Raw genomic sequence first — 19,349 nt, 5'->3', positions numbered from 1 at the left:
CTGGGGGAACCCAGCCAGATGGGCGGGGTATAAATAATAATAATAATAATAATAGTAATAATAATAGTAATAACCGTATTATTATCATCTTGTATACTATGCCATAAAAATATTTTTTTATGAACACACACAACCAGAAACCGTATCCACGCCTCTTTTTAAAAGCATTGGCTATTGTACAGTTCGTGACACATAGTTGCGAGCAGGGATTTTCAACTCCGACAAATATGAAAGATCTGAAGAGAAAAAGGAAATGAGACTCTGTCTCAAAGCAGACCTAATGAGATGACCCGGCAAAAGCAAACTCGCACCTCTCACTGAAGTTTGCAGACATACTTAAGGGCACCTGTGTAAGAGGCTCGTGCATAATTACATTCTGCTGCGGTTAATTCCTGTTCTTATGCAGCTGCATTGTGTTATATTTTCTGGATGCCCCGTGGTCCCATGATGAAATGGTTGCGTTCTGCGTTATAACTTAGGCCCTGCTTTTTCTCTGCTTCCCAAAGCATTTCCAAAGCGCCTCTTCCTTGCTCTCCACGGCTTCGAGATGGGCGCGCCCCTTGCTCCCTTCCCCGCCTCCCGCCCGCCCAGTGGGCCTCCCTCGCTTCCTTTCCCACAACCCTTTCGCTTTCTCCGAGCAGCGAGGTCAGCGGAGGAAGCAGCAGCAGCAGCAGACACAGGTACGGGATCTAACGCCTTTGAAAGCAGGTGCGCACTGAGGACTAGGAGCGTGGGCAGCTTCCTAGGAACTGTAGAGCAGGAAGGGACCCCCGGTCATCTAGTCCAACCCCCTGCAATGCACGAACCTGCCACGTGGGGTTCGAACCCGCGACCTTGAGATTTAAGAGTTTCAAGGTCTCCTGACTGAGCTGTCCTGAACCTCTGCTTAAAAACCTACAGGATCATAGAAAAGGGAAGGGAAGGGAGTCCATATAAAGGCACAGGCATGAGGAGGTTGTGCTTAACTTTGGAAGGGCGTTATCCACAGCTTGCGAGGAAGGCAGGGGCTCCGCCGAGTCGGCCGCGTATATCCCCGATGGTCTTCCTGTTGCCGGAGAGATTGTTACCTGGGTGCCCTGAGCCGGCACCTGCTCGCTAACATGGTAACTGCTGAAAGGGCGGCGTGAAATCCTCCTGGCAGCGCATCTCCAGCAGCCCATAATGGCGATCCCCACCTCTGGCAGGCGAGCAAGTTTGTAGAGGAGCAAGTCTTGCTGCAGAGGATGGGTTGGGGTGCTACCCTGGCTCCCCCCCTTCCATGCTTCTCATAAAGAGTAGGAGATCCTCTAACACCTCTGCATTAAATAAATCTCTTCCATCCCCTCCTGGAGACTTGGAACCATAATACAGTACATACAACAATTTGCCCAATGCCTTGATAAACCACAGCAACTGAATAAAGAACTGTATAACTTGTTCAGAGTTTTTTTGGGGTGGGGGGATGGGGGCAGTTACAGCAAAACAGCCCCCATCACCAGCCACTTCACCCAAAACTAACTGCCTAGCACCCACAATTTAAATGGGCTTCTATGGTCATTGGGGTTGAATCAATCGCATATTAGGGCTGTTTGGTGATGTGTGCCTTTTCTTGAAAAGTTAACCTTGCTTTGGGTTCTTCTACAATTCCACATTGGCTCAGAGCATTCAACAGGAGAGAAGCAACTTTATAAGTCTGCCTCTGTTGCTGCCTTTTTAATGCCAGGGCTCTAGAGGCTTTCGTAGGTCTTCTTCTTCTTCTTTGGCGATCACTCGTAGCCGAGTAAGATTGTCTTCCATAAACACGGTTTTAACAATGAGTCCGTAAGTGACTGGAGGCCAGTTCTGGATCCACACGTCCTTCCACAGTGGGGACATTGGTTTCCAGGCAGGAGTTGATGACGGTGTGGATTTGCCAAGTGTGCCTTCCTCTTAGCATGTTTCTCCCTTTTGTCCTGAGTTTGAGCGTCTTCAAAGTTCATGAGGGTGAAGTTTTCACTTCCTTCAGGTCTGTTGTTGTTGATGATTGAATTTATATACCACCCTATATCCAGAGGTCTCAGGGCAGTTCCCAGAGTCTCAGTGACCTTCTTATCACAGCATGCTGGGGGGGGGGGCACTTCACTTCCTAATTTCTGGCCTGCCAAGTGGCTGTTAAAGACACATTCTTCTTGGGTGGATTCTTATTCCAAAATGAATTTCCCAGCCTGCGTATCCTGAGCTTTTGACTTTCTTTGCTCCTGGATTGGTTAAAAGGTAAAGGTAAAGGGACCCCTGACCATTAGGTCCAGTCATGGATGACTCTTGGGTTGCGGCGCTCATTTCGTGTTATTGGCCGAGGGAGCTGGTGTATAGCTTCCAGGTCATGTGGCCAGCATGACAAAGCCGCTTCTGGCGAACCAGAGCAGCACATGGAAACGCCGTTTACCTTCCCGCTGTAGCGCTTCCTATTTATCTACTTGCACTTTGACGTGCTTTCGAACTGCTAGGTTGGCAGGAGCTGGGACCGAGCAACGGGAGCTCACCCCGTCACAGGGATTCAAACCGCTGACCTTCTGATCAGCAAGCCCTAGGCTCTGTGGTTTAACCCACAGCGCCACCTGGGTCCCTTAAGCATAGCAATTAACCTCTACTATGTCCAGTGAGTGATGCCTGTCCAAATTAAGCAGATTTACTGAAATAAATGGGTTTGTGTTGCTTGTCAATTGATGTCAGCCAGTCCACTCTGCAAATGAGCAACTTTGGGTGTGGTACTGTTACTTGGGGTGGGGGCAGCAGAAGCGCCTTTTTTATTATACCAAATTTAATCCCTAGCCCCACTTGAACTAGCTATTACAAAACATAGTGAATGTGTAAAATGGCTGCAATTCAGCCGCAACCATTACATGGAGAGATTGCAAGAAAAGGGTGGGAAGTTTAGCAAACATTATGAAACAAGTCTGATTTCACAGGACAGCTTGATATACGTTTAATTGATCACGTCTCTTACTTTTGAAGCCACCTTTTTCTTGTTAGGCTTGTTGTAGAAGCAATGTAATAACTTACACAACCTCTGCCCTATGTTACCAAATGTATTATGTAGAGAGTTCAAATTACACTGAAGAGAGGAGGATGGGAGTTTTCCTTTAGCACATTTGCCTCCAGTAGGGAATTAATTCTCATTCCTGTGATTGGCAGAGTCAATCTCTTTAAAAAACAACAACCCTGGCCCTGATGTTCCTGTGCCTTTCATAGTGAACCTGGATACTGTATATAGAGAAATGAAACAATCAACATTTTTCCTGGCATGGAGATAACATTTACCTTTTGCATGTTGGTCTGCTGCTGATGTTGTAATTAAAAAATCCTAATTATTTGCATAAACATTTTATTGACTATGGCACGAAGGATAACCTAGTGAGATACAGTGGAATCCTTACCATGTCAACTCAGAAGTACGTCCCATTGAATTCAATGGGGCTTCCTTCCAAGCAAGTGTGGTGTAGTGGTTAAGAGTGGTAGACTTGTAATCTGGGGAACCGGGTTCGCGTCTCCGCTCCTCCACATGCAGCTGCTGGGTGACCTTGGGCTAGTCACACTTCTCTGAAGTCTCTCAGCCCCACTCACTTCACAGAGTGTTTGTTGTGGGGGAGGAAGGGAAAGGAGAATGTTAGCCGCTTTGAGACTCCTTCGGGTAGTGATAAAGCGGGATATCAAATCCAAACTCTTCTAGGATTGCTACCATAGAGCATGCCCAGAAATTCAGGTTCATCAAACAGGCAGGTAGAGTATATGTGAACTCTGAGCTCTTTTTACCATGCTGCACACAAAAAGAACCTTTTCTAAGTATGTTAAGCAACAGTTAGAACAATTAATTGAAACAAGTTATACAGGTTTCTGTAACACCTTCCCGTGTCTGATGCTGTTTATAAGGCTTGGCCTCCCTGGTTCTGCAGCCTGCTTCCATCGCCGTATTTTCTGTAATACCTTTCTCCTGGGAAAGTTGCAACCTTCATCCTCTACTTTCCACCTAAATCGAATTGAATCCCATTTGCACTTTGAAAAATGCTGAATTGCACATGCACACACACGGATTGGGTAACCACAGACAGCTCAAGGGGAGAGTAATAGTCCTGCTCTCTTCTGCAACACCTGGAATTCTGTGTCCAGTTCATGGATGCTTTAGTTGAGATTCCTGCATTGCAGGGGGTTGGACTAGATGACCCTAGAGGTGCCTTCCAACTCTAAGATTCTATGTTTGGATGAGAGCTCACCAATCAAACTACAGAGTTTTTTGGTGGAACTGAAAACACGCAGCACTGTTCAACAGAATCAGTTCCCCACCTTCAGTCTTTGGGAAACCAGTTGAGGTGGCCAGTTTGTTGCTGCAGCAGGGCACCAACCCTTCCTTGCTGTCGAACCCTCAGCCTCGGGCACACAAAGGCATATAGGCCCAACTATCACCTTTTTCTGCACTGCTGATATCTTGTTGGTATTTGTGAAACTGCACTTTGCAAAGTCAACTCTCACCCAGTTTGCATATTTGTTTCAGAAATGGACGTGCTACCCTCATGGGCTCCTGCTGTTGCCTTCACACTCTTGCCAAATGCCGGAAGCATTTGGGGAGCCAGGATTGTCAAGAAAGAACTGCCTACATGGTATGAATCACTGGAGAAGCCATCTTGGCGTCCCCCCAACTGGGTCTTCCCCCCTGTCTGGGGAGCTTTATATTCGTCAATGGGGTATGTAGTCTTATATTTACAATATAGTTGTTTAGGGCCTTTAAAAATATGTACACTAAGAAATCTGAACTTGCCTAAGTAAATCCCATCAAGCTCTCTTCTGGTTTTGGATATCTGAAGGGATTATGCCCATATTTTACCCTATGGGCTAGAAAACTTGCTTATAAAAAAATGAAAGTAGAGATTCTTAGGAACATGAAGTTTGAGAATTTCCATGCTCCTGAAGATTGTGGCAAAAGCTCATTTCCAGGTTTTTTTTTAAGCACTTGCAGAGAGATGTAAAGTTTTGATGTCTGCAATCTAGAACAGGGGTAGGCAACCTAAGGCCTGTGGGCCGGATGCGGCCCAATCCCCTTCTCAATCCGGTCCACGGATGGTCCGGGAATCGGTGTGTTCTTACATGAGTAGAATGTGTCCTTTTATTTAAAATGCATCTCTGGGTTATTTGTGGGGCATAGGAATTCGTTCATTTCCTCCCCCCCAAAAAAATATAGTCCAGCCCACCACATGGTCTGAGGGACGGTGGACCGGCCCACGGCTGCAAAAGGTTGCTGACCCCTGATCTAGAACCTAAGGGCACAGGCTGGGGTATGTATCACTTGGTACTATGCCTATAAATATACGTATGGTACCTATAAATAACAGTGGGGCATTTCATTAGTGTTATGATTTAGCAAGCACATTTGCTAGTACAAATGCTGGGGTAGGTGCAGTAGCCCTGTATGAAGCTGCCTTATGCCGAGTGAGGCCATTGCTCCAGGTGCATCAGTATTTGTGTTCACTGAGTACTTTCAAACAGGTCTTTTCCAGCAACACATAGAAATGCCAGGGATCAAACCTGGGTCCTTTTGCATGCAAAACATGTGCTCTCCTGCTGACGGATGGGCCCTTCCTCCAATGCCACGTGACATTCATAAGATAACTTATGCTCCACCTTCTGTTTGCTTGCAAGAAACAGCTTCCTTCAGAGCTGCAGCCATAGTGTGGTTTGCAGGTGAGAACTTGCTTAGGGAATGGCTGTTAGGTAGCCCTGCCCCTTGGTATTTGCATACCCAAGCAATCACGATAACAATGTTATTTTTTGTGCCCTGCCCATCTGACTGGGTTGCCTATTAAAAGCAGGATTTGAAACCCTGCCACTGGGACCTAGCTAGCAGGACAAGGAAAGGATCCCGTCTGTTTGAACAGGTTGTTTCCGCAAAGTGCTTTCCACATTGTCCAGTGCCACCTGGTGGAAGAGAACGCAAAAGCTAGTTTTCACAAGCTAAGATTACACATCTGCTTCTTCTTTGGTGATCACTCGTAGCCGGGTAAACATGGTTTTAACAGTGAGTCCATAAGAGACTGTGGATTCTGGATCCACGTGTCCTTCCATGGTGGGGACATTGGTTTTCGGGCAGGAGTTGATCACTGTGTGGATTTGCCAAGCGTGCCTTCACCTCACAGAGTGTTTGTTGTGGGGGAGGAAGGGAAAGGAGAATGTTAGCCGCTTTGAGACTCCTTCGGGTAGTGATAAAGCGGGATATCAAATCCAAACTCCTCCTCCTCCTCCTCCTCCTCTTGGCACGTTTCTCCCTTGTGTCCTGAGTTCGAGTGTCTTCAAAGCCCATGACACCTCTGGTAAAGGCTGTTCTCCAATTTGAGCGCTCGCAGGCCAGTGTTTCCCAATTGTTGTTGTTTATACTACATTTTTTAAATTTTTGCCTTAAGACAGTCTTTAAACCTCTTTTGTTGACCACCAGCACTACGCTTTCCATTTTTAAGATCAGAATAGAGTAGTTGCTTTGGAAGCCGATAATCAGGCATCTGCACAATATGACCATTCCACCTCATCTTTTAATGTTTTCACATTTATTTTCTACTTCTCACATATGCAATATATTCCACCCTTCCTCTAAGAAACTCATTTTTATCCTTATCAGAGGAGTCCAGCAGCAAATGTCACTGAGCAAGCTTAAGGGCAGAGTAGGAATTTGAGCTTTGGTCTCCTGATTTATGCCAACTGTCCTCACACTCTAATAAGCAAGATCTCCTTGGTTGCGACACTCCCAGTAATGGAATTTCTATTCTCAAAAAGCCAGCCAGATGCCTGATGGTTCCTGTCTTTTAGGAGGCAGGTTTGGGTGAGAGGACATTTTGTTTAGAAAGGCCTTTGGGCAAAGGGCCAAAAGTTTAATAGTTGCATTTCATTTCAGTTAGTTTTAATCTACTTTTTAAGATTATAAATTGTTTTATTTCTGTTCTAATTCTTGTATCTATCAATTTGTTGAAATGTTCTAGAAAGGTAATAAGTTATAGTTAGTAATAATGGAAGTTGGGGAAACATACATAGATAATTGTGAAAAAACATGTTGACATTAACAATTGTGACAAGTATTCAACTCATTTTGTGGTGGGGTGGGTTATCGAGGATTATTGTTAACAGGTTTGTAACATTTACTCATAATAGTTACAGTAACACTGTGCAATATATAGAGACATTTGTGGCTTTGTAGAGGATGAGAGACTTCAGTGTTCTCTATTGGCTCAGAAACCCTGGCAAGGTACTGTATGCAAGTATTAGTGTCTCATGACTTTTGCATTATTCTCAGTATGGAGTTTAGGATTTGTGTCCTCATGCACCCAGTCCATTTTCTTTCTTTCTTTCTTACTTACCAATCCTTTATTAGGCATTTTGCAAATAAACTCGGCTACCCCTACCGTTACCCTTTGGTCAACGTCAGATAGGCAGAATCCCACACTTTCACCTTGCTGGGGTTCCAGACCACCCAAAAGAGGGGACAGCACACATTGACTGAGCGTATTGTACAATGGACAATGAAAGAGAATATGCTCTACAGTGTTCGGGACATTCAAGGAACATCTGCAGAATCTCGTTTCTAGGAATGTTTTGATATCTTCCCCTGACAAATGCTGAGGAAAAAACATTCAGACGGGCCAACATAAAAGCCCTACGTTGGGCTGGGATTATTAACTTAGTGACGTAATTGGCTCCGCTATCTAGGATATTTAAATCATAGAATATAGGGGAGCAAATTTTGTTTACAGCTGCCACAATATTTTGTCTCTCAACATCCTTTAGTCTAGTTAGGATATTATGGGAAATGTATTGCTCGCTAGAATTGTACAAGGGCTCCAACTCGATGCCTATAGATTCAATCTTTTTTTCAAGGTACTGATACCATCTTGATTTATAGGAGTCCTTGAGCAAATCAGCGAGCAGACTTGATGGGGAGCAGCGAAAATGGCAGCGTAACCAGTATTTTATTGAGGTGGTCCAAGCCCAATATTCCATTGTGTGTATGCCTATTTCTGCACACATTGTTTCATATTTGATCACAGTTGGGAGTCCAAGAATACATCTCAGAAAGCTGGAGTGAATCTTTTTTAAATCACTGTTATATGCTTGGACCCATAGCGGGATTCCATAGAATATCTGGTATAGCACTTTTGTTTGAAATACAGTATCTGGTTGGCCACAGGAATAAATTTATTACCTTTCTGATAATAAAAAATGGGCAACTGCTGATGAGGTACACTTTGCCTGTTTTATGGCATTTGTACAATGATTTGCCCACCCTAAATGGCTCTGGAATAAAATTCCCAGATACCTATAGATTTTCACTTGTTGGAGTTCTTGCCCTCTTATTTTCCATATCTCTAATTTCCAACCATTCAAGAAGACCAAAATTTTTGTCTTTTCATAATTTATAGTTTGTTAGATTCACAATAAAGGATCAGAGAAGATATAAGACGTTTCAGACCCAAGCTCATTAGTGATAGTAAGACAGCATCATCTGCGTATAATAAGAGAGGAACTGGTTTCTGATTAAGTTTGGGGGCATGTGATTCTATTTTTTGGAGGTGATCTGGCAAGTCTGTTAAAAATCAGCTAAATAGAAAGGGGGCAAGACTACACCCTTGTTTTACCCCTTTTGAGTTTGGAATATCTGATGAAAGGTGACCTTTGGTGTTAAGTTTGATTTGACAGGTATTGAAAGAGTATAGATTTTGTATTAGAATCAGTAAGCGCTGGTCAATTTTTAATTCAGCGAGTTTCCTCCACAGCTTTGGGCAGTCAATTGAGTCGAAGGCACCACGAAAGTCTACAAAAGCAGCATATATCTTAGATTGCCTTTGGGATCTGTATTTTTTGACCAAATGCATAAGGCAGTGGTCTAAAGTAGAGCAGCCTTTAGAGAAACCTATTTGTTCTTTCCCTGGTAAATTTAGATTTTTCATCCAGGTAAGGAGTTTAGATAAAAGGTGCTTAGCGTAGATTTTCCCTATCACTGATAATAGGCTTATTTTTAAAGATTGGGATGATTATTGATCTTAACCATATCTCAGGTATTATCCCATATTTATCGATGAGAGTAAACAATTGTGCTAAGGGTTCTGCCCACCAATCTATAAATGTCTTGAATAATTCTTTCGGTAAACCTTCTGGCCTGGGAGATTTCCCCGATTTGAAATTTTTAACTGTCTCTCTCAAATTTCCTCTTCTTCTACCCTTGGCCACTCCGGAAGTTTATCGATTTTATTTTTAGTGGCCTCATTTCTTTTAAGTTCACTATGTAGATTGTTAAATACATATGTAAAGTATTGGGACCATTTGGATTCTGCAATTGGTGGAAGAGTTAGTTGATTTTTGGCTTTCAATCCTCCGTACACTAGGTTCCAAATGCTTTGTTATTTTTACTCTGAATTGAGTTGAATAGTTGTAACCATTTTTTTGTGGCATATTTTTGTTTCTTTTCAGCCAGAATGTAATGATATTTTCTTTTTTCATCTAAATAAGAGGGCTCTAATTTAGTGCGATTATTTTTAAATGTTTGGCGCAGTTTTCTTTTAAGCTGGAAACATTCACCATCAAACCAAGGGCTGGCGCTATGTTTAAGTACCCAAACTTTAGGTGGAGTATTAAGCTTTACGAACATTTGGAAAATTTCATTATAAATTTTCAAAATATCACTGTGGGAATTAGTGGTCTTTAAGTTTGATAATACTTGTTTTCTCTGGTTGGCTGTAAGTTTTTGCCCCACTGCTGCACTCATTTCCTGGGACCATTTTAATTGGGTCATTTGTTTGTGTTGACAAAGTTCTATGATACTGTACTTGGTTATTTTGGTTTCATGCTTTAAGTTAATAGACAACAATAATGGCTGATGGCCGCTTTCAGTACACGTTCCAATTTTGAGGTCCATGATTGAATTTATAGTATTATAAGGGACAAAAATGTAATCGCTAACACTGCATCCTCAGGGGGGAGAAGTATGTAAACTCCCCGCTTCCAGGGCCGGCCCTAAGGCAAGGCTGGGTGATGCAAGGCGCCAGGGGGGCGCAGCGCCATGCACGGCAGCCGCGCTCGGAAACGGGAGGGGGGGCGCCGGAGGGATAGTTCGCGCCACGGCGCCAGCCATGCTTAAGACGGCCCTGCCCGCTTCTATCCCCTTTTGTTGAACCGTTCACAATCTGCAAATTAAAGTTGTTACATAATTCATGTAGGTGTAAGCCTTCGTTATTTACAACCCTATCTCTGGAGAATCGTCCTATTTTCAGGGCACGTGCGATATCATTGTCAGTATTCCCATTTAGTTTGCTACATAATTGTTCATTGTTGGTTCCCACTCTGGCATTAAAATCGCCTGCTATTATCAGTGAGGCATTTGGGCGTTTATCGGCATTTTCTGACAAATGACATTTCCCATTCTTTCAGATATGGTTCTTACCTCGTGTGGAGGGAATTGGGAGGCTTCAACGAAAAATCCCTGGTTCCCCTTGGGCTGTACGCAGGAAACCTGGCATTAAATTGGTCCTGGGTCCCCATATTCTTCGGAAAGCACCAGACAGGCTGGGTAAGTGGGGCAATGCTGTGTGTCAGTCCGTGACCTTGTGGCTTAGAGCAGTGGTTTGCCAGCTTTCTGCCTTAAGGGAATTCTTTCAGCAATAAATTACCTGCTGGGAAACTTGTGCGTGTTGTAGAGTTGTCAGAGGAATGCTTATTTGTTTTTAATTAATTTTAAAGCATTTTTAAAGTGCTTAATATTCATAAATTGCTTAATATTCATAAATTGCTAACCGGTATACAAAAATACAACCGAAAAGCAGCAATTATGCGGTCCAATTTTATGAGTCACGTGAAGTCTGGCCAGAAATCTGACTTTCAGAGACATCTGAAGATCCTTCATGTATGGCAGAGGGAAGGGAAGGAGATTCCACAATAAGGACTTGGGAATGTGAGCAATAATGAACACAGATCATGTCGGCAAGCCCAACCAAAATCCTTGGAGCTCTGGCTATTTGACTTTTTGCTTTACAAAAACCCTTGGATATTTGGGTATGTTGCTGTTAAAGGGGTCAAGTACTACACTGGGTAAATGCCATGTAATCAGCACAAAAACAAGGCAAAGGAGGGTGTGGCCAAATTGTAGCCCTCTCTGCTCTAGGATCATATGAAGAGCTCATTTTAATGCCATTCATTTCTTTTTCAGGGGCTGGTGACTTTATTGCTCACCACAGGAGCAGCAACAGCTACAACTACTGTCTGGTACCATGTCAACAAAACAGCAGCCTATTTGATGTACCCTTATTTAGCCTGGCTAACTTTTGCCTCTGTGCTGAACTATCGTATCTGGAAAGACAATCGCAATAAGAAACATCTGTAACTGTAATGCACATTTTTCCCGAGCTTTTTTTTTTTTAAAAAAGAAACATTTTCTAAGTTGGATTCCAGTTCCACCACCCCACTGCTTAAACCATTATGCTGTCTCAGGTTTATTGCTTAATAAATCTAATAAACTTCAGTAACGGACCCAGAAATTGTGATTACGAATGTATTTGTAGCCAGGTTGTCCTTATGTCCACATGTCCTTGATTTGGGATCTGCACTTGGCAAGGTTTGATTTAAAACTGACACACAAACGTACGCCCAATTGCTTGCTCATCACAAGAGTTTGCAGTCTGATTATGAGCTGTCTTCATTCAGAAAGTACCGTGTTTGAGGCGGCATGCACATTTGACCTGCAGGTGCAGCCGTCTGGTAGCCACATGCATTGGTGAATAGCGCTGTAGAAAAAGTCATGGAGTTCTTGAGCTTCAAGGGGTCTGGAAGTTCTTCCTGCTGAGATTTTCATAGAGAAACTAAAGACCTTTTCTTTAACTTACCTTTAATAGAAAAATATATTGTGTATTTGAGTCTCCCGGCCTACACAGGAAACCCTTTGGGCTTCCTAAGAGCTGGGTAGAAACTCTTGACGAGACTTGTTGATGCTATAAACAAAGCAGATACTGGCCAGCCAGACATGGTGAGTATAGATGTAAGAACTCATCTGGTCCAGCGTCCTGTTCTCAAGGTGGCCAACCAGATGCCTGTGAGAAGCCTGCAAGCAGGATCTGAGCACAGCAGCACTCTTCCCCTCCTGCAGTTTCTAGCAACTGGTATTCAGTAGTGAAGGAAGAACCTATCCATCGGGGATATGACGCGATCTAATGGCACCTTATCTGGCAAAGATATGCGCTGGCAGAATTCAGCATTTAAAAGCAGTGCTGTAACAACCAATCCCTTATATTCCAGTCTAATGCCTCTTCACGGTAAGTGCTCATGGCAGACGTGGCATTTTGCTCATTTTTAGGCATGGACAAACAAGACCAGAGCACAGCAATTTGCCAAGGGGCTGAGCTGAAAGGCAACCTGATTCTGGCCCCACATAAAACCAGCGAGACAAGACTCAGTTTCCAGGCAAAACTTTTTTTTACTTTGCTGCCGTACTGGAGACCCCACTGCAGGGAAGAAACACTGTATTACAGGGGGACATTTTATCTGACTGGAGTTGTCCAGCTGGCAGAAGATGGGCTGTGTTAAGCAAGAGATGGAAGTCGGCTTGCTGCTTTAAAACACATGTACTCCTGTCACAAGGTGAATTCTTTTAAAAAATATGTTTGAACCACCATCCCTGTTGGCAAAAGCCTGGGATATCGGGAACTATCCCCTGCCCCAGCAGTGCTGCAACTCAAATACATTAAGAGCTCATTAAAAGGGAGGGCAGTACAGTGGTACCTCTACTTACGAATAACTCTACTTACGAACGGAGCTCCGTCCGCCATCTTGGTTGCGGTTTAGATAGGATTTTTCCTACTTACGAATTTTTAGATAGGGTTGCTTCGACTTACGAATTTTTTCTCCCAACGCATTCCTATGGGATTCGACTTACAATTTTTTTCGACTTACGAATGTGCGTTCGGAACGCATTAAATTCGTAAGTAGAGGTACCACTGTAGTCAGGCCAAGAATAAAGGAAGGGATGAACATGTAAAGGTGATGCTTTTAAGGTGTAGGGGGAGGCAGGAGGGGGAAGCCAGTGGCTGAACCATTTTATTTGCTAGAATAAAGAATGGAAATATTGGAAACAAGTAAGGTTTATACCGCAAAACAAGGAAGCTGAAGTGACTTCTCAAGGTGAAGACTTGATACACCAAGAAACATAAATTACAGATGCTCTTGTGTCATTTCAAAGGCAGCTTCTGGTATTTGTGGGGACATGGTTTATTGACATTCTGCGGGCACAGGAGCCGGCTATGGCTTTCAAATAATTTGCTTCATATTCACTTGTAAAACAAAGGCTTTTAAGATGCGGGAGCACAATGGTCTTAATAAAAACAATGGCCTCAGTAAATCTGCAGCAAGTTATAAAAACACAAAGCACGTTGGGAAAAGCTGTACGGATACTTCTTTGTAACCAACAAAATATACCAACTACTGAGAAAAAAATAATAAATTGATACTGCATTTCTGTGAGCATCAGAATGCAATAAAACATACACTTTGCGAAAGTGAACTAGTGATAAAGTAATTGAGACAGGCAAGAAAGTAAAAAAAAATTATTTTTTTAAGGCAACCCAGACAACTGCTTTCAAGCACATTATATGCATGTTTCACCTGACTGAGTAGATTTCTGTCTTGATTGCCAGTACAGGAAAGATTCTTGCATAAGCAGCTCATAGAACTGAAATTATAAGCATCTCGCTGTGAAGCACAAAATAGCCAAGACGAGCCCTAGACAATGGCAGTCACATGGCAATCCTTGGCTTCGTCCAGGAAGAGGGTGCTGAAGACATCGTTGAAGAAAGTTGGGTGATACCTGCAGGCTCTGTCGCAGTCAGGGTTAAAATTCACCTCCAGAATCTGAGGCTGCATAAACCGTTTGCCTAGAAGACAGAGAGAGATAACACAGTTTTATTGAGATACGTATGTTAAACACAAAGAGGCTTCTCCAACATGGAACACACCTTCTCCTGCTTACCCTTAGCACTTGTGTTGCACCTTGGACAGCTCTCAGAGGACCCTTATGAGGAGCCCTCCTGCTGGAAGAAGAGGATGAGGCCCAAAGGCCCCGAGAGATGGGAACTTCCCAGCTACCCAAGTTCCAGGTGGCCGGGATGGTGGGTGGTTGTCCAGAGAGGAGGGCCAGGCAGAGGAGGAATGCTTCCCACCTGCTGCACATCCCAAGTTATTCACTTGCACTCCAGGAGACCCTTTCAGCTGGCAGTGAAGAACTTTTTCAATATACACCCCTTTACACATAAAGTTTGAAGACCCTCTGCTCTGAAACACTGTAATATCTTTCCATTTTCCCAAAAAGTAACCCCTTTAAAGGTTCTGCTCTTTAGCTACACCAAAGCTATAATAGGTAAAGGTAAAGGGACCCCTGACCATTAGGTCCAGTCGTGACTGACTCTGGGGTTGCGCGCTCATCTCGCATTATTGGCCGAGGGAGCCGGCGTATAGCTTCCAGGTCATGTGGCCAGCATGACAAAGCCGCTTCTGGCAAACCAGAGCAGCGCATGGAAACGCCGTTTACCTTCCCGCTGTAGCGGTTCCTATTTATCTACTTGCATTTTGACGTGCTTTTGAACTGCTAGGTTGGCAGGAGCTGGGACCAAGCAACAGGAGCTCACCCCGTCACAGTGATTCGAACCGCCGACCTTCTGATCAGCAAGCCCTAGGCTCAGTGGTTTAACCACAGCGCCACCTGGGTCCCTATATAATAGCCACTAATAAAAGCAATTAAATCTCCTTTTTGGTTTCCCAAATTTCAGAAGAGCCCTAAAAATATGCGGGACAAAAAGGACCAGACAGAAGAAGAAATTACCAGTGCTGGATGTATCCCACTTAAGCATCAGGTCAATGGCATAAACAGCTCGTGAGGATGGATAATCACAGATGCCAAATGGTGCAGGTTTTGCACAAGCAGCTTGGAACAGTTCAGCAAATGCCTTGAAAATATCTTCCTAGCAACAACAAAAAGTCACATTTGCAATAAATGCAGGTGTAAGAGCAAACAAACTTTAACATTATTTCCCGAGGTGATTTGACTGGAGATGGCGGGGAATGAAACACAGACCCTTTTCGCACAAAGCATTAGGCTTTCAGACTAAGTTGAGACTCCTTCCTTCTGCTCAACTCAAAAACTTGTCAAATAATAGCAGAAGCATTTGAAAGGGGGGCAGTGATTGAGTCTAAGCGACCTTACTGATGACTATTCCTGCCAAATTAGCACAAGACACAGGATGCAACCATGTGAAATCTTGAACCACTACTGAAGCCATAGGGGGGGGGGATAATCTCAGTAGGTATGATTAGAACAACCCGTGGTCCATTTTATGGATTAACTACGTAGTGTCATTCAGCCCGTTTAGTAAACGGGCACTAGCCGGGCGGGAACGGAGGGGAAGCCCTGGGACACTAAGATCGGCGGGCGCTGCTTGCCGGGGCTTGTCAACCCTGGCAAACAGCGCCCGCCGATCTTCGGCTCTGTTCCCCGATGCGCTACAGCTTCTCTCCCCCGCCGCCTTGCCGCGCACCTCCAGCATGAGACGGGGCTTTGGAGACCGAAAGGTCAAAGCGGAGCGGCCGGGGTGGGGGGCGGAGTGCGTGCGCACGTGTGCGACGCCCGCTGGCTGCTGGTCGCTGGGGGTAGCAGCTGGGAGCGGTGGTTGGCGGCCGCAGGTAAACTGTAGGCAGAGGGGTGGGGGTGGGGAGAGCGTGTGCGTGCGTGCAGTCTCTGCGTCCAATCCCTGTGTCCGTGGGGCACATGCGCAGTAGCGCGGACACAGGGACACAGGGAATCTGGACGCAGAGACACTTGCACTTTATTATATAGGATGACCTTTGTGTGAGACATAATTATGATAATAAAGTAATCTATGGCAGAAAAATGAAGCTCTGGTCATTTTTTACCACTAGGAGAAAAAAAATTAAATTACTGAATCACAGGTGCCTTACTTGCACAGATTTCCAAGAATACTCAGGATACTGTTTCTCAAAGAGAGGAATAAATTCATCATAGTGGATCTGAAAAAGAAGAGACCATTTGGTTAGCAAGGTATTCTTTTAAGCATTATCACGCAACTTTACCAATTTCCACCTCTGTCATCCTTACAACACCCCTACACGTTAGGGTCCAGTTCTTGCAATTTTATGTCCTGTATTTGAAGGCTGCTTTCTCTCCCCTCCCACAGTCCATTCTGAAGACTTGTCATAAAAAGGTAAAGGTAAAGGGACCCCTGTCTGTTAAGTCCAGTCGTGGATGACTCTGGGGTTCTAGCGCTCATCTCGCTTTACTAGCAGAGGGAGCTGGAGTATAACTTCCAGGTCATGTGGCCAACATGACTAAGCTACTTCTGGCGAACCAGAGCAGCACACGGAAATGGCGTTTACCTTCCTGCCAGAGTGGTACCTATTTATCTACTTGCACTTTGACGTGCTTTCGAACTGCTAGGTTGGCAGGAGCTGGGACCGAGCAACGGGCGCTCATCCCGTCGCGGATTCGAACAGCTGACCTTCCAATCAGCAAGCCCTAGGCTCAGTGGTTTAGACCACAGTGCTAGCCCATAAAACTTAAGTCTCCAAGGGAAACTGTCAGCCTCAGAAGGCTGAGGGTGAACTCCAGAAATGGGGAGCCTGCACTCCAACAATAGAGCCACAATGCTCATCACTCTTGTCAACTGGGGCTGATTGGATTTGGAAATCCCTTCCCTGGAAATAAGCAACACTGGCTCACATAAGGCTCCATTAAATCCTATATAATAAAGTGCAAGTGCCTCTGCGTCCACATTCCCTGTGTCCCTGTGTCCGCGCTACTGCGCATGTGCCCCACGGACACAGGGACTGGACGAAGAGACTGCACGCACACACACGCTCTCCCCACCCCCCCACCTACCGTTTCCCTGCGGCCGCCAACCGCTGCTCCCAGCCGGACTGAGCGTTGGCGGCGGGGGGGGGGGAGAGAGAGCGTGTGTGCGTCCAGCAAGGACAGGTTCCGGGGTTTGGAGAAGCGCTGCGCAAGTGCTTCTCCGAACCCCGGGATGTCTCCTTCCTATCGGCGGCTGGGGGAGAGGAAGGAAGGAGGAGAAAGGGCTGCTTTCTCCTCCTTCGTTCCTGTCCCCCAGCCGCCGACAACAAGGACAGGTCCCGGGGTTCGGAGAAGCGCTGCGCAAGCGCTTCTCCGAACCCCGGGATGTTCTAGTGCCCGTTTATTCAACGGGCTGAATTACACTAGTAGGTAATAAGCAAGGCTGCTGCTTACATATAGCAGGGCAAAGTGATTTGCCTCAGGTGCCAGACTTGTCCTGTCATTGTGCCACTACCAGCCTCGCCACGGCTTCACCTGCACCCTCACCGCTGCATCATGGGTGCAGTTGCGGTGGTGGGGGTATTGCATTTATAATACTGCGTTTGTTCCAGGCAGCATATGGGAGTTTCCAAGTGCCGCCCCCCCCCCCAATTCATATGTGTTTAGTTAGCTTTGATAGTGTGAGGGACAGGGGATATCGCGAAGTCCCTCCCCTCCTGAGTTCAAGCCCGTCCCCGAGCAAAGGGGAAAGCAGGGAGAGTTCCGATTCCAGTGGGGAAGCAGGAAGTCGTGTCCGAGGCTCAGGCAAGGTAGAGGAGCCAGGGTCCCAGGTGGGACAGGAAGGGGCAAGCAAGGGGGGAAGACCCATCCCTCCAACTCCAGAATTACGCAGGAAGAGGAGGGGCAAGAGGATGGGTCTGCCAAAGCTTTTGTGTTGGAGAAAGACGCGCCAAAAGCCATTAGGAGGTTCTGAAACCGACTGACAACATCGCTCCGTGTAAATAGCAATGACTTGAGCACTGTAAATACGCAGCACCAATAAAAGAATAAAATGCAGAGCTGCGTAGCGTCGTTACTCTGAAGTAGTCCACTCCGGCCACTGTGACAGCAACCTCCTAATCATTTTTGGGCTACTTCGGAGTTGCCGGGATGAGCGTGTCCGAGGCGGAGAAGTGGCGGCAGATCGCTGAGCAAGCCCAGCTAGAACTGCAACAGCTGTCGCTGCAGGCGCAGGGAGAATTGAAGGCAGCTAAAGAGGAGACTAAGAAGGTCCAGGACGACCGGCTACAACTTGCGGAACAGGTGAGAGAGCTCCAGGAAAAAGAGCAGCATTTAAGGGCGGTGGCGGTAGACCTCCAAAACAAGCTGGATGCAGAGAAAAACAAGGCGGGAGGGGCTCCCCAAGTCCAAGTGCTGCCAGGAAGGAGAGCAGGGACCCTTGTAAGCAAGTTCAATGGAGACCCGAAGGAGTTTCAGGGCTTTGAGACTGAGATCGTGTATGCTCTTGAGCTGCACCAGAATGAGTTCCCCGATGATGAGCACAGAGTAGCGTTTATTGTGGAACATCTCACCGGAGCAGCCAGGGAGTGGCTAAGACCATTAATCGCAACCAAGAATCCTTGCATGAAAAATGTCCAACAATTTCTAGAAGGTTTGAGGACGATGTATTCGTCCGATAGTCATTTGGACCAGACTAAGGAGGAACTGCATAATTTACGCCAAGGAAATATGACAGTTCGCGCATATTGGGCGAAATTCACCATGCTGGTGCACAGACTGGGGTGGGTTTTGGATTCGCCTCCCATGCAAGCTGCGTTTTACTTGGGTTTGAGCGAGGAGGTGAAGGATGAACTCTCGAGAGGTCCAAAGCCCAGTACTATGGATCAGCTGAGCAAAGCAGCTCTGGCGGTGGGGGTGAGGCAGGAATCCCGGTGGAACGACAAGCAAGCGACGCGCGCAAAGCGGGCTTGGTTCCCACGGTCGCAGGAGAAGCCACTCCCTCAACAACCCTTTCAGGCCACGCCTGGAGCCAGCCAGGACCAGGAGCCCATGCAGATTGATAGCGCGCGCGCGCGGGCTTTTCAAACCCCAGCGGCGCCAAGACGCAAGGAGGGAAGGGGCGGGAATTGCTTTCTCTGCAACTCACCCCAGCATCTCGTCAGAGACTGCCCACATCGCAGGGAGTGGCAAGGAAAGGCGGGAACGGTGGTGCCCTCCCCCACTGACGCAGCACCACAGCAGGGAAACGGGAAAGCCTGGCTGCAGGAGACAAGGGGCAGCAGCCAGGCACAGTCAGCAGACAACAGCCCCAGCCCGCCCACCCGCACAGAGAGGTGCAGAGCCAGCCCACCCCTCCCAGAGCAGGAGTGGTTCTAGAAGTGACGCTAACGCTCCCAAATGGCTATCCCCTGACGGTCCTCGCCTTAATTGACAGTGGGGCGTCCGCCAACTTCTTCTCGAGAAGCTTTGCAGAAGAGCACCAAATCCAGCTTTTGCAGTTGGATTTTCCTCTGCACGT

General features: G+C 46.0%; 2 protein-coding genes across 3 annotated transcripts in view; one reads left to right on the top strand and one right to left on the bottom strand.

The window, feature by feature from the left end:
• Nucleotides 1-532: 532 nt before the first annotated feature.
• Nucleotides 533-11,519, top strand: TSPO (translocator protein). Of its 2 annotated transcripts, none has more exons than XM_035137846.2 (4): nt 533-680; nt 4,508-4,697; nt 10,417-10,555; nt 11,192-11,519. In XM_035137846.2, exons 1-4 carry the CDS (start codon nt 548-550, stop codon nt 11,363-11,365), a joined length of 636 nt encoding a protein of 211 aa, XP_034993737.2. In that variant the 5' UTR covers nt 533-547; the 3' UTR covers nt 11,366-11,519. The 2 variants fall into 2 exon arrangements, with proteins under 2 accessions (XP_034993737.2, XP_060131179.1); XM_060275196.1 differs by lacking the exon at nt 533-680 and adding an exon at nt 689-708.
• TTLL12 (tubulin tyrosine ligase like 12) overlaps nt 11,406-19,349 on the bottom strand; it is a 31,846-nt gene continuing 23,902 nt past the window's right edge. Inside the window, exons 12-14 of the mRNA XM_035137845.2 lie at nt 15,982-16,050; nt 14,849-14,987; nt 11,406-13,904 (exon numbers count right to left, since the gene is read on the bottom strand). Coding sequence (XP_034993736.1) covers nt 13,753-13,904; nt 14,849-14,987; nt 15,982-16,050 — 360 coding nt within the window. The 3' untranslated portion in view covers nt 11,406-13,752. The remainder of the gene's footprint in view (nt 13,905-14,848; nt 14,988-15,981; nt 16,051-19,349) is intronic.

Source organism: Zootoca vivipara, chromosome 5 (genome assembly GCF_963506605.1).
Source record: "Zootoca vivipara chromosome 5, rZooViv1.1, whole genome shotgun sequence".
NCBI lineage: Eukaryota > Metazoa > Chordata > Lepidosauria > Squamata > Lacertidae > Zootoca > Zootoca vivipara.
Note: the sequence above shows the minus strand (reverse complement) of the source record. Positions and strands in the feature narration are given on the sequence as shown.

Excerpts from the sequence above, each read along its gene's own strand:
- TSPO (XM_035137846.2), top strand. The coding sequence starts at position 548 with ATGGGCGCGCCCCTTGCTCCCTTCCCCGCCTCCCGCCCGCCCAGTGGG. Across the intron at positions 4,698-10,416 it reads GCTTTATATTCGTCAATGGG|ATATGGTTCTTACCTCGTGT; the intron begins GTATGTAGTCTT and ends CCATTCTTTCAG. Across the intron at positions 10,556-11,191 it reads GAAAGCACCAGACAGGCTGG|GGGCTGGTGACTTTATTGCT; the intron begins GTAAGTGGGGCA and ends TTTCTTTTTCAG.